Here is a 15595-nt window from a genome sequence, read left to right on the forward strand (position 1 = left end):
TACACACATGAAAAATTTTTACCCCGAGATAGCTGACCCACTTCTGTATGTAACAACAGGGTTTTGTGAAAGGATCCCATCTCCTGACACAATGAGGCAAACATTCGAGAATGAAGAGGCTTGTCCTTGAGGAAATTAACTACCTTTATTACTTCCCTAGGTGTCTCTTTTACATCCCTTGGTATCTTTTTCACAGCTAATGCTTCTCTACAAAGGAAACAGTGTCTAGGCTTCACAGCAGGTGCAACATATACCAACATGGTATGAACTTCGGCCCGATGGGTCAACTCCTTCGCAGATACCTTAACGTAGGAGCTTGTTGGGACTGGATCCTGAGCCAGTGGAGGGAGAGATAGAATGAACAGGATGCGATACCCTGAACAAATCCCCTCGACCATCCAGGATTTGGCCCCAGAGCTCCAGCCACCTTTGCCAGTGTCTTTGTAGGCATTGTCCCACAAGTGGACAGGTGGGAGGATTGCCCGTCCTAGCAGGAGCAGCCTCAGCTGACTACCCTATTTCCCTTCCCTCCACACAAGGACTTTCACCCTTTGACACCTTCTGCTTTGTAGTGTAAACCTACGCGTTGGCGGTTTGGGTGGAGGTTGTTTCTTATGTGGTGGAGCTTGGTAGGGCCTCGATGTAAGGGCCCTCTGGAGGAGGAACTCTTGATTAAACTTCCTCTACCTCTCTACCATCCGCTTGACATCTTCGGGATCATTCTGGGAACTAACCTTGAAAAAGGAGTTTCTCAGCCTAGACCCTCCCAACTTGCAGGAGTTATCGATGGAACTTCTCTATTTTCAAGTCCCAAAGCTTGAGGATGGTTTTCGCTCACAGGTTGACCACCTGGTGGGAGAGGAACTCGATAGTCCTAGTACCTGACAATAAAAAGGTCTCCATCAACCTCCTAGTGAGGCCCCGTGATCAGTCCCCAGTCCTGATCAAGTGGCTCCTATCTAGAGATAAAGCCACGAGGTCGCCTGCATGAAGTACTATGCGACCTTTTCTTGGTCAATGATCTCCGTAGCTGAAAACGAGGCCAAGAGTCCCGACAGTCTCTCGTATGGAACCCCTCTGTTAAGTGCCTCTATACAGTGGTCTATTTGCAGGGCCAGAAGAGGCTTGCTGATCACCTCGTAGTACCTCCTCTGCTGCACAAATGGCAACAAGAGGAGTTTTGAGGAGGAGCCTGTAGACTGTGAGATTGCTTTCCTCCTTGCACTCTTCAACTTTGAATAGGGAAATGCTGCACTGGTCCTCGGCGGTTTCTGAGTGCCATATACATGCCCCAGGACCATGTCTTAATGGATTTGACAGATCATTGATAGCTCTCCTGCCGGATAAGACCTACCAGAAGGCATGCTCAGACTTCGTCTGCTCCGCCTCCATTAGCTTTGGGCTAGTGGCTCTAGGCAATAGATCGTCCTCGAAATCTAGTTGCTCATCCATCTCCAAGCTCTCATCCATAGGAGCCCGGGGGGGGGGGGGGTCTTAGTCCTGGAATAAGAGACTTTCCCACACCTCTCTTGATGAGGCACAGAAGCTCTAGCTAAGGACTTGGGAACAGTATTCAAGTCCTTCAGAACCCTGCACAGGGGTAGGTATTCTTCCCGAGTAGACGGCCTTGAGGTTGTCTCTTTCCTGACTATCTCGCAAAGGGTGAGGGTCTCTCGGTGATGAGTGAAAATCCCAAAACCCCTGGCGGCGATCATGAGGTGAGGAGTGTTCGTCTGAAGACGAGTGATGAGTTGCCGTGGCCCCGGAGGTTAGAACCGCTAGGTTCTCCTCCAAGATCCGGTGCCTTCTGGAGTGTAGAAGAACCTGTGCTTCACTTCTGGGAAGGGTGGTAACTTCAAGTTGTTGGACCTATGGGCCCCCTTCAGTTCCAACGAGGCCAAGGCAATAGCCTTCAACTTCTCCCCGATGTCCTGGGGGAGAGGTAAAGCCAAGGAGGACTTTACCTGGCTCGGAGCTCTGAACCAGGGCTCCAGACCGGTGGAGTTGCGCTGCGATAGTGCGAGGTAGGGCTCTGGAAGACCTTTAAGCTTCTGGATGAGGCCGAGGACCCTGCAGGAGGAGGAAGCCTCCTCGGGCACTTGGTTCTCGGTATGGCCCCTCGACCACACCTTGGAAGGCAGAGCCCACTCTCCAGTACCGGGAGCTATGCTAGGGGGTCCATCCCACAGAGTTGGGGAAGAAATGTACATGTACCGGTGATCCGCCTCTCCGGTAGGAGGAGCCCCACTCCGCTCTTCCTGCGCCCGGCTACGTTTTGCTACAGGAAAGGGACCTGGGGACACGGAGTCATATGACAACGACCTAAAGGAGTAGCGTTTCCTTCCTCGGTCCTCTGTCCCCTCTCGACGTGCCCGGTCCAAGGCGGAGGGGAAGGGGCATGTGGTGACATCAAAGGAAGAAAACTTCTCCCATCGGACGGGAGGGGAGCCATCCCCTGCTCTCCACGCCGGCAAGAAGTCTCTCGGTGGGGACCTGAACGGGGTTCTTGGGAGATCCGACCAGATCTCTTGGGACCATAAGGAGAAATTGACGCCAGGAAGTTGCTGAGCAGAAGCTGGGACTTCTGCTCTGTGAGTGGAGGAGGAAGCGGCTACCTGTAGCTCGGAGGAAGCCACACACACAGCTGGTGGAACGCAACATAGCAGTCCGTCCTAAGCTGATGCCTGATGACTCGGTTGGGCGGTCCCCGGTACGGGAGCTTGGGCTGACGGCCCAGGCTGAGAGGCCTGGAAAGCTGACTGGGCTGGGCAGACCAAGATGACGGCGCCTGAGCGGAGGGGAACTGGTCTGCGTGGTAAAGACGTGGAGCTGCGGACCATCCGCTGTGAAGACCGTGCTGTGCTGGAGCAGCATCATCTCCCACAACAACTCCGCTACGTCCGGCATGGCCAGACCTGGTGAAGGGGCGGAAGAATGTTTTCATATAAATAAAACGAAAAAACATAAATCTAAGAATAAGGAAAAAAATCAAATGGGCAGTAAGTTGGAGCAGTGGGTGCTCCATCTAGGTATTGAGTGAGTGGAGTTAACGGCTAACCCCTAACCCCAGGGGTTGGGGTGGTTATCCCTCGTTAAAGTCTTTTGGATAGTTTTTCAGATACACCAAAAGTAATATCACCTATAAATAGCAAGGGTTTGTATAGTGATGAGAAAAATACTTTTAATGACAAAATAATAAAATAATATAAAAGGTACAAAAATCAATGCTGTCACCTTACCTCCATCAGACGATCGCTGAGTCCAAGAAGGCATCTCTGGTGGTGGTGGTTCTAGCTCATTGGCGCGTCCACCTCGATCTGGTACACGGCCAATAATTACCTACAAACAAAAATATTACAAATGAAACCCTGCCATTGACAAGACAATTCCATATATATATATATATATATATATACATAATGAGAGAGAGAGAGAGAGATATATGTGTGTCAGCCGTCTAAACAAATCAATAACAAAGAGTATTGTGTTAAATATTCCTTAACTTAATCAAAATATAACAAATTTGGAAATAATTTGTATTTTTCCTAACTTACAAACCTGGAGCTATTTATTAGGGTAATACTTCTGGCGCAGCTGAAAGACGAGCCATGATGATTTTAGTGAGGGATAACTACCCCATCCACTAGTTAGCGGGTGGGGGGGTGGGGTAGACTGGCTACCCCGCTCACTCACACCTCTCGGCTGAGTAACCACTTTCCTTTATGGCAGGACTTCTCGGGGGACAGGGTGGCGGGCCAATTTGTATAAATAGCTCCAGGTTTGTATGTTAGGAAAAATACAAATTATTTCCAAATTTGTTATTTGTTCCGACAGAGATACAAACCTTCGCTATTTATTAGGGTGACTTACTCTTAGGAGGGAGGAAGTCCTCACCAACTGGCCTTGGTCATGACCCAGGGTCCCCTCAATTTCGATCTGTGATCAATAGTAGAAAGGACCCTACCCTCGCTAAAATCAAGTGCCGATATGAGGTGATGCACTGATAGCGGCCTGCAAAAGCTTGTGTGTGAGTGGAACTAACAGTGTGGCTTGTCTTTAACATAGGAACTCGAGTACAGAACCTATTGTTCTTAAAGACTTACCCAATACCCTCCCTCTAAAAGGTATTGGGGGCGTAACAAAGTATTCTTCTACAGTGAACCCTCGTTTATCGCGGTAGATAGGTTCCAGACGCGGGCGCGATAGGTGAAAATCCGCGAAGTAGTGACATCATATTTACCTATTTATTTAACATGTATATTCGGACTTTTAAAACCTTCCCTTGTACGTAGTACTGTTAACAAACCACCCTTTAATGTACAGAACACTTAATGCATGTACTACAGCACCCTAAACTAAAACAGGCACAAATATTAAAGGCGATTTTATATCATGCGTTTCCTAAACACCTAAAAAGCACGATAAAAAATGGCAACCAATGTTTTGTTTACGTTCATCTCTGATCATAATGAAGAAACAAACTCATTTAGTGTACACATATAGTATAGGTTAGTTTTTGCATCGATTATATTGATTATACAGTACTGTATGTTGATTTTTTTATTACCAATGTTTTAGTTTACGTATTTTTCTTAGGACTTCCAAATGAAATGTTTTTCTTTATGACGCCGCCTGAAACGACGGCGTCATAAAGTACTGTACGCTCAGTAAACAACCACGCTCAGAACAAACAAGGCATTTAACGCGCATGATGATAGTGATAAATAATGATACAGTACATACAGTATTGTACGTAGCAAAGCAGGAAAACAACTTCAGAGAGAGAGAGAGAGAGAGAGAGAGAGAGAGAGAGAGAGAGAGAGAGAGAGAGAGAGAGAGAGAGAGAGAGAGAGAGAGAGATTGTTTTACGTACGTAAATGTAAATTTAAAAAAAAAAAATATGATAGGTTACAACATGTAGACTTTTAAAACCTTCCCTTTAACTTAATGCATACAGTACGTACAGTACTAAACTATAAAACAGGCACAAATACAGTTTTAGAATGTACAGTAAGAATATTAAAGTCAAAAATAAAGATTGTTACTGTACTCACCACGAAAGAAGTTCAAGAAAAACTTGAATGATGATGGCGATGAATTTGCTGCACAGTAGAAATGATGATGATGAAGCTGATGATGTGTTCTACTGTGCAGCCAGGTAGTATTTTACGTCTCTTCAGACGGAGGTGTCTTTTCCTGGGACACCTCTTCAACTTCTTCCTGGGAAACTTCTTCAATTTCTTCCGAAGGCGTACTAGCAGGAGGAACTGGCTCTTTTTTGCGAGGCTGGAAGAACATTGTGATCGGAAGTTGTTGCCGCTGCTTCTTTTTTCGATCCAAGAGCATTTTGTAGGGAGTCATGTCTTCATCGATCTTGTTGCAGAATTGCATCGAGCGAACCATATCCTCGTCCCACTCTTGCAACATTTCTTTCAACTCCTTCGCATGGTTGCAGGCCTTGGCAAGCCGTTCTAATGTTAAGCCCGTTTCTTCGACATTTTCTTGGGTCTCTTCCTGGGTATCACTCTCTTCTTCACTTGCCGATTTCGTCAGGTCTTCGAGGTCTGCGTCAGTTAGGGGCTGGGAATGGCAGTCCAACAACTCGTCGACGTCTTCAGTCGTCATGTCGCCGAACCCGTCACCTCCAATTATGGCAGCCAACTGCACAGATTTGCGTATTGCAGAGTGTTGGATTTCCGACGGAGTAAATCCCTTGTCGTCGTAAACAATATCGGGCCACAACTTCTTCCAGCTCGCATTCACGGTTGCAGGTTTCATCTCTTGAAGTGCCTTCTGAATATTCTGCAGGCACGTGGCTATGGTGTACTGCCGCCAGTACGCCTTCAAGTTAAAATCTTCATCCTCATCATCTTGGGCAGCATCCACACACGCAACGAGGTCCGCCAAGATGTTCTTCGTGTAGAGGGCCTTGAACGCCCTGATAACCCCCTGGTCCATCGGTTGAATTAATGACGTGGTGTTGGGTGGCAGGAACTCAACCTGAATGCCCTCATGCGACAGGTCAGTTGCGTGTCCACCAGCGTTATCCATAAGGAGAAGGATCTTGAATGGCAAGCCCTTCTCTAAGAGATATTTGCTGACTTGCGGGATAAAACACTGATGGAACCAGTTGGAGGTCAGCATCTTCGTAATCCATGCTTTTTGATTATGCATCCAGTACACGGGAAGGAGATTCTTATTTTTATTTTTCAAAGCGCGAGGATTTTTCGACTCATAAATAAGCCCCGGCTTTAGCAAAAATCCAGCAGCATTGCCACACATCACGAGGGTAACGCGATCCTTGAATGCTTTAAAGCCAGAGGCTTTGGCTTCTTCTTTGAACAGGAAAGTTCGCGACGGCATTCTCTTCCAAAACAAGCCGGTCTCATCCATATTAAAGACTTGTTCCGGCTTGTATCCACCTTCGGCGATAATATTCTTGAACGTCTGGTTCACGTAAGTTTCAGCAGCTGCAGTGTCAGCGGAAGCAGACTCCCCATGCAGGGAAACGCTTTTCAGGGCGAAGCGTTTCTGAAACTTCGCAAACCATCCTTTGCTGGCGGAAAAACGTTTCTGAGGCTAGGAATCAGTGGATGTCCCTGGTTGAGGATCATCTGCATCATCATCATCTTCAGCATGGTTGCCGTCGTCGTCTTTAGGTTCCTTTGCAGCAAAATTCTCATATAAGCTCAAAGCCTTTGTTTGGATGGTGTTCGTATCCAACGCTATGTTCTTCTTCCAGCAGTCGGCAATCCACACAGCTAAAGCACCTTCCATGCGTACGATCGTTTTATTACGCGTTGTAACGACTCGCTTCGCTGATCTGCTAAAGGTGATTGCAGTCGTCTTTCTAATGTTCGCCTCGTCCTTCTTGATATAGCGAACAGTAGATTCGTTGATGCCAAAATGGCGGCCAGCGGCCGCGTAACTTCTACCATCTTTTAACATGTCGAGAAGCGTAACCTTCTCAGCTATCGTCATCATCCTTCGGTGGCGTTTAGGCTCACTACCAGCCTTAAGAGAAGCAGAACGCTTGGGAGCCATTACAGTAGGATTTACAGTAACAAAAAGTTCAACTTATAAAAGTCGCACACAGCACAGATTCACAAACTTAAGAACGTCTACTCAGCGATACGCGGTAACAGAGAGTGGACGATCCAGCCCCGCGAGAACCTAGATGCTGCGGGTAGGGGATGATGGAAAAACACCAATCACAGGCTAGATAACAAAACTTGAGTTCTGATTTGTCATCTATCAGCGCTTGAACCAATCACAACCCGTCTTACAGTACTATGATGCGTAGGTTACCAACTCATAGAAGATGCCCCGCGCATACCGAACGTACGTAGATTAAGTAAATACCGTAATAATAATAAATAATGATAATAATACAGTACAGTACTGTAATAATAATAATAATGATAATAATAATAACAATAATAATTTTATTAACAACAACAACAATAATAATAATAATAACAATAATAATAATACAGCTTTACGTAAGCTATTTTACGCCTCTCTCTCTCTCTCTCTCGTACGCTTATTCGAAATGTGATTTTTGCAACAAAGAATATTATTGGATGCAGTACTACGTACGTATACATACAAAAGATTCATGGAAAAGAAGCACATCCATTACATTTGTAGTACAGTAGTAGCCAACAGCAGCCTTACACCATTCTAATATGGTATGACTGCATCTGATTTGCATTTCATGTTCGATTTAATTTTACTACGTACTGTATACAGTACTGAATTATCGTATGATCACATTCTCTTTTCGTGTTTTATTTCTTTCTGTGCTGAATTATATATCATATGTAATGCAATGAACAATCAGTAAGAACAGATATTACTAATTACAGTATTAATGGAATTACAGGTAACAAAATATCGTATTTGGTTGTCTTCAGATTTCGCGGTATTTTCGAATTTTCCGGAAAATCCGCGATATGTATATATATATGGGTTATGGGAAAACCCCGCGAAGTGGTGAATCCGCGATTGTCGAACCGCGAAGTAGCGAGGGTTCACTGTATACTTAGGAGGCACAAGGGAAATGGGTCTTACCTGCAGCGAGGTGAGGTCAGCTATGCTGAGGCTTGCGGTGCTGTTTTCCCCATAGGGGAGAAGGCGAAAGGAAGAAAGGAGCCAGGCATTCTTACTCATTCCCCCAAGACTAATCCGGGTAGCCTCATTCCTCAATCCTCTGCTACTTGTCCATCAAGGAGCCCGAGGTGCTTAGACCATTTGTTGTGCGACCAACACAGGACCAATGGAAAAGGTCTCCATGTTCTTGTGGGTTACGTCATTGCAGGTAGTGGGCCGTGAAGGTTGACTGACGCTTCCACAAGCCCACTTAAAGTATCTGCACCACATTTCCCCTTTGGTTTACCCCTCCTCTTTATGTGAGGGGCTAGCCAGTGTTCATTACACAGAAACGGATGTCTGTTTACCTGTGGGCAGGGTTTGAAACATTCGTAATGTAATGAAAGATGCCCACGCTGTTGCTATCATTCTTGAACGCCAGGGAAGTAGCAACGCCAGTGACGTTACGAGCTCTGGGTCCTAGGATAGAGGAGAGTCTAGATTAAGAGTAACCTCAATTGCGTTCAGATCCCTGAGAGGGGAAGGAAATCCTTGAGGTCTTCCTCTTGACCTTCCCCATGCTGGTCAACAGTGCCGACACACGGGGGCGAGCTGGTATCGTCCTTTTAAGGTAACCCCACAGACTTCTCAATGGGTAAAATTCCAGTTGATGGGTTTCCGGTTACCAAACGAAGACTCTTCATTCAAAATGGGCTGCACCTAGAGTAAAGCACACTCAGATTTGAGTCTTGGCAATCCACTCAGGGATGCCGCTGAGGATTACTTCTCCTAGTCTCCTAGGGTAGGAGACATCAGAGGTTAGATCATAAAACACAATACCTCTCTTGGTTAAAAGCCCAAGTGAGTAGAAAGGGCATCTTCCGTGTAAGGAAGCGATCTGCTGCTGCGCCTAAGGTTCGTAGAGAGGGGCCTTCAGAGACTGAAGGACCCGAACCGCGTTCCCAGGATGAGGTTGAGATCCGACGGGGGACAAGTTATTCCACACTTGCATAAGTAAAGGCATCGATGGGAGAGAATCCCCTTCCACAACATCAGTCACAAAGGACCAAACACTTCGCCTGGAAGACCGACGCTGAAAAGTGTCTGAGGAGCCTAGACATCTTTTCCTTAAGCTGTTGCGAAAGGCCTCTCTCAGAGGGGTGGTGTAGGATCGTCTCAGGCCTGAAGTCGAAGCAAAGCTACGGCTTAGGAAAGTGTTAGCATGTGGCTGCTTGGAAGATCATGCCGTGGAGGAAGATCCCTCGGAACTCCGTCAGGAGCTATAGAAGGTCCAGGAACCATTCTGCAGGTTGCCATAGCGAAGCTATTGGAGCTCCGTCAGGGGGTGCAGAAGGTCTGGGAACCATTCTGCGGGATGCCATAGCGAAGCTATTGGAGTCATTGATAAGATCCTGCTTATTCTGACTTGGCTGAGGACTTCTTCACCAGACCGAATGGGGGAAAATAAAAACAAGGCACACCTCTAGGCCGCCCCACCGATCTTGGAATACATCTCGTTTGAGGGCCTGAGGAACAGTCGAGTGGGAGCCTGAAGATCAGGGCCACTGCAAGCATAACCACAGTCAGGGACTCCACAAAGTTGAGACTCTGTTGGATACAAGATGATTCCAAGACACTAGGAGCCCACTATCTGGGTGGCTTTGCAAGCACATTCCTATACCAGGAATGATTCGAGCAGATGGGGGCAACTAGTTGTCCTCTGTCCATTTGAGGCTTTGTACTGCTAGATGGTTCTCTAAGAGAGGTGAATGCTGGTACCTTTCTGAATCTGCCAACAGACGAGGATGGAATGGTATGGCACATGGCCCTCCTCTCTCTTTTGATGCATTATAGAGAGCATCAGGTCCAGAGGGAAGACGAGAAGACAGGCCTCTTTGCAGAAGCTCTCGTCTGCCACCCATCATCTGTGGATTGTCTAGCGGTGAAGGGGGGGGGGGAGTGCATAGCAATAATCACACCTCGAGATGATGTCGAGACATGTAACTAATTGGACGTTCTTGCAATGAAGAGGAACAGCCTGTTCTCCCTCCAACTGCCACTAATCCAGTGTGGTTGGCCGAATACGACCGATACAAAACGGTAAACCAATTAATCAGTACAGCTTATGTTATAATAGCGAATCTCCATAGAGATCACTTTCCGGACAAGAGAATGTACGGTATTCACCGAACGCATCCAACCAAAACCAAGAGGGGATTGAGACGTATCATCAATCTATTGTTGGGTGGGTAAAGAGCATAAGTCTACTACGGAGTAGTAACACCGAACTGTGCGCATGACAAGTATACATGCGTAGTTCGACTTGAAAGTCGTGTCCGGAACTCAGTTGAAGAATAGTCGTGTCCGGAACTCAGTTGAAGAATGTTGGGAACGTTCGTAATGGAGGTTTCTCCTTCTTAGGACAAAAAACGTTCGTACTTCTCCGTCTCCGATCAGTAACCTACCATTTATATTAAATGTTCCCTACTAGGGAACAGAAATGCTTATGAGAAGTTTCCAGCCAAAGCCTTTGTAGGAGACTAAGACTTCCGATTGGGGGAAAGGAAAAAATGCCTATAATGAGGCAGAACGTAAATGCCGAATGTCTGGTTACAGGAAAGTAGCCAAGTAATGTACTGAATAACCTGGTTTCAGTAAGGGATATAAATATACAACTTAATAGAACGGAGTTCTAATTGGAAGATGTATATAGCCCTTATTGGCAGGAAGATTGCTTGCACGCATATATGTACTTGTCCATTTGCGTTAGCGCATACGTATTCTCTGCCTATAGGAAACGTTTGCAACGAATCCGGTTGCGGGAATAATGTATGTGCGACGAATTGCAACATTATTGCCAAAAGAATTTTGATCGTTGACTAACTGTAATATTTTCTTGAATGAGAGCGAACATGTTCTCAAATAAAATATACAGTTATAGAGGCGATCATTTCCCCTTTGGTTTACCCCTCCTCTTTATGTGAGGGGCTAGCCAGTGTTCATTACACAGAAACGGATGTCTGTTTACCTGTGGGCAGGGTTTGAAACATTCGTAATGTAATGAATGATGCCCACGCTGTTGCTATCATTCTTTAACGTCAGCTAACAATGTTCCTTCGGGACTAATTGTTCGAAACAATAACCCTGTAAGGATAGAATAAAAAGTCTTGAAAGACTATCATGTAAAACGGCAAGTTGTTGTACCCAGGGTACAAAGACGGGGGAGGCTGCCTCCATCAAACGGTAGAACCGAGTTTAAGACAATAACCTCGCGGTTTTGTCTTGGCTAGAGTGCATGCTCCAGGAAGGCTTACGGCCTTCATGAAGTTTTAACACCCATTGAAGTTTTGTAAAACCTTCTCAGAAACGAGTCTCCCGAAAAAGGGTGGTCTCGTATGTGGGGGTTTGCTTCAAGAAGGCCAGACATAATTGCCATCGACCGCTTACCCAAAGAGGTTGTTATCAAACGCTTCTCGCTAGACCTGCCAGGGGAAATGAACTGCAATGTAAAGAATACCATTCCCCGCTCATTTCCATCTGCTAACCAAACCACTCGAAGTGGGAAGGTGGAGGAAAGATGAAGGTGGTTCGTTCGAAAACGAAAGGATCGGTGCTGGCGAAACCAGACTAGCTGATACAGTCATCAGCTGGGAGTGTAGAGTGACGTATCAAGTTACACCTTTGGAAGACCAATCCTGTAGAAGGGGGGAGGGGGGTTCGACCATAGAGTTTTCAGAAAACTCTGGATCGCGGAAACAGAGAGATTCGGATGAGAACCTACGGGTTCAGAATCTATTTGTGAATTCCTTTCTTACGACCTTAAGGGATGTTGTGCCGAGAACCCGCAGGAACTCTGTCACTGATTCCTGATGGAATTTCCAGGAATCGTGTTACGTGACCAGGACCCAAAGGAACTGTGTCATAGTTACCCGTAGAGATTCGTAAACCCTAAGGCAGCAGGCATCCCTCTGTCATCAGAGTAAAACTGTTGATGACGATGGGTACGCGCAAACAATTTACGGGATGAGAGTTTGAAAACTCTGTCATGAGAGTAAACCTCTTGTGCACTCGTGAACACTTCGCGCAACGCTGTCATATAAGTATGGCTATGATCACGAGAACCCAAAGGTTCAGCGTGAACTATGTTGTGAGTGCCCGAAGGGTCCTAAGAATTGTTCGCGCACTTCAACTGATTGCGTGAGTGCCAAGTACAGTAGGTTGTGCGCTCCAATTCGATCGTGTGCGCACGCTAATATGGTTGTGCGCTTCTATCCGATCGTATGCGCCATTATGGTCGTGCGCTCTTGCGCCGAACTGTTGGTAGGCGGAAGGGAGCACGTGTGCGCGCCCTTCCCGATAGCGCGCACCTTTTCCGCGCTCGTGGAGCGCATGAGGTTCTTCGAGCACCTGGCACGTATAGGGTTTCTCGCGCGCAGGGCGCGCAGTGTGTTGTTCTCGAGCATGGCGCGCCACAGGATGTTCGTGCGTATGCCGAGCTACAGGATGTTCGCACATATGGCGTGCCATGATCGCCATTTTGCTTGCGAGCGCCAAGACGGTCGTGGGCGCCAAGTCGGTCGTGCGGGCCAATTTGGCCATGCGCGCCAACTTGGTCGTGTGCACGAAAGCTCTCAGGTTGGTGAGAGAACTCACTGCTACGCTCAACCGAAGGTTCACAATAGGTTGTGTTGTGTGAGCGCGAACGATCAACACAACGAGAGTTTGAAAACTCTGTCATAAAAAGCGCAACGAGAAACTGAAGTTTCCCGGTCACTAAACACCGAAATGTTGGAGTGACTAAAGTTACGAGAGCCCAAGGGTTCAGCGTAACTAATGTTACGAGACCCCGAAGGGTCAGCGTAACGAGAAACCGAAGTTTCCCTGTCACAAAACACCGAAGTGTCAGTGACTAAAGTTATGAGAGCCCAAGGGTTCAACGTAACTAATGTTACGAGACCCCAAAGGGTCAGCGTAACGAGAAACCGGTTTCCCTGTCACAACACACCGGAGTGTTAGAGGGACTAAAGTTACGAGAGCCCAAGGGTTCAGCGTAACTAATATTACAGGACCCCAAAGGGGTCAGCGCAACGAGAAACCGAAGTTTCCCTGTCAAAAAACATCGAAGTGTCAGAGTGACTAAAGTTATGAGAGCCCAAGGGTTCTGCATAACTAATGTTACGAGACCCCAAAGGATCAGCCTAACGAGAAACCGAGGTTCCTCTTTCACGAGACCCCGAAAAGTCAGCGTGATTGATGGCACAAGTTCCCGAAGGCTCAACGTTAACATTGTTACGAGAGCCCGAAAGTTCAGCGTAACTAAAACCAGGTTTCGAGCGGAGTTTCGAAGGACTCCTACTGTCATGAGAACCCGCAGGATCAACATGATGAGAGCCCGAAGGCGCAACGATCACGCTAGCCCAAAAAGGTTATCGAACGAGACCCGGAAGGATCAAGGAGAACCAGCAGGTTCAAGATAACACCTCCGCGTAAGAGGTTTGTTCTCCCGAAGGAGAATGTCGCTTAAGAGAAGGCTCTCACTACGCCCCTGAAGGAGAACCATAAGCGTAACGGGGGACCGCCGATGCCCAGAGGTGGTCTTCTCTCGAGGACGAGAGACCCGTTCCCCCGAAGGGATAACCTGCTTCGGAGAAAGCTCTGCCACCGCCCCTGGCTGATCAGCAAGCTCCTACAAGTTATTTTTCGCGAACGAGAGGGAAGTTCTCCCGAAGGAGATCGCCTAAGACAAGCTTTCTACCAGCTCTACGAGAATAAAGCGTAGGCGTAAAATATCTCTCTCGCGAACGAGGGAGAAGTCCTCCCGAGGGAGGACATCGTCAAAGACAAGCTTTCTCCCAGCTCTATGGGAAAAAAAGCATAGGCTTAATAATCTCTCTCTCGCGAACGAGAGTGAAGTCCTCCCAAAGAAGGACATCGCCTAAGGCAAGCTTTCTCCCAGCTCTATGGGAAAAAGCGTAGGCGTAAAAATCTCTCTCGCGAACGAGAGAAGTCCTCCTGCAAGAAGACATAGCCTAAGTAAAGCTTTCTCCCAGCTCTATGGGAAAAAAGCATAGGCGTAAACAAAAATTACTCTCTCTCTCTATCTCTCTCTTGCGAGAGAGAGAGAGAAGTTCCCCTCGAAGGAGGAACATCAAGTTGAAGGTTGACAGCGAATGCTACCTCGTAATGAGGGGCAGCTCACCAGCTACCACATGGAGCGCAGGATTACGAACAGGGCAGCCGTAGCACTCGGCCTTGTGTTCTACGTTGCTGTTACCTGTGAAAAAAGGAAGTTGTTATCAATTACAATTCATGCTCCGTTGCACAAAACACACTATTCGGGGAGTAAGTTACCTTCCTTGTAAGATAATTCCTCGAAAGGGAGTTGAACTGTAATACACTTTAATTCTGTAATGAAACAAACACACGGCAGTGTAGAGAACCTGCCGACCATCAGTGGCCAGGAAGGGCGGCAATGACAACTCCCTTACGGCGGAGGCAGTTGGATATACGATGTCAACAGTAATTAAAGTTACACGTATCTAACAACGTATATTTCCATTTATACATATATACACTCATATATATGTATGATAAATGAAAACAAACACGAAAAACAAAAAATTAAAAATAAACAAAAAACATCAAGGCAAGTCTTTGCGGGAGAGAAGGGCAGCATGTCCGTCCTCTACCGAGCCAAAAAGTAAAGTGGTTACTCAGCCGAGAGGTGTGAGTGAGCGGGGTAGCCAGTCTATCCCACCCCCCCACCCGCTAACTAGCGGATGGGGTAGTTATCCCTCACTAAAATTATCATGGCTCGTCTTTCAGCTGCGCCGAAAGTAATACCCTAATAAATAGCGAAGGTTTGTATCTGTGTCGCAACAAACCTACTATATATATTTAATATAGTATTACATAAGCATCAATGTATTATAATCTATCAATTTCCATATAACATATTTACAACTCATTACAGTATTAGTTCTCTTATTCAGTATGCCATAAAACTTCAAATCATTCATATTCTCTCTCTCTCTGCGTGTGTAATAAATGAAATCTTTGTTTCTTTGCTAAGTCTCCATTGAGGCTTTATAATCATGCACCACAGAGCTCAAAATTATAAAATATTGTGCATTGGCAACATCAATGAAACTCCGGTTGACGTTATGCAATTCAACTCAGCACACGTAAATAGAATAAGTGAGAAGCATTTCAAATTGAACTATTGAAATTAGTACTGTATGCTAATTGAAAAATGATAGATCAAGTAATAATTGTTTCTTTTAGTAAATATGAGATATCCTTCAGTAGTACAGTAAGCCTTAATAATAAGGGAGTTATTTGATCCGAAAATTGAGGTTGACGACGGACTATGCAGGGTTGATCAGCTGATTTAATTGTAAACAATGCAAAAGATTATAATTAGCTATTTTTTATTATAAATATGATAGTAAAATGTGAATCTTACATGCATTATTGGATACAGTTAGAAACACCAGAGAGAACA

General features: G+C 46.2%; 1 protein-coding gene across 2 annotated transcripts in view; it reads right to left on the reverse strand.

Annotated features, from left to right (window-relative positions):
- The window catches only part of LOC137625973 (protein FAM98A), a 182805-nt gene that overhangs the window by 39564 nt on the left and 127646 nt on the right, over positions 1-15595 (reverse strand). For both annotated transcript variants that reach the window (XM_068357046.1, XM_068357045.1), the window contains exon 7: positions 3240-3339. In XM_068357046.1, coding sequence (XP_068213147.1) covers positions 3240-3339 — 100 coding nt within the window. The remainder of the gene's footprint in view (positions 1-3239; positions 3340-15595) is intronic.

This window comes from Palaemon carinicauda, chromosome 33 (assembly GCF_036898095.1).
Source record: "Palaemon carinicauda isolate YSFRI2023 chromosome 33, ASM3689809v2, whole genome shotgun sequence".
NCBI classification, from domain to species: Eukaryota; Metazoa; Arthropoda; class Malacostraca; order Decapoda; family Palaemonidae; genus Palaemon; species Palaemon carinicauda.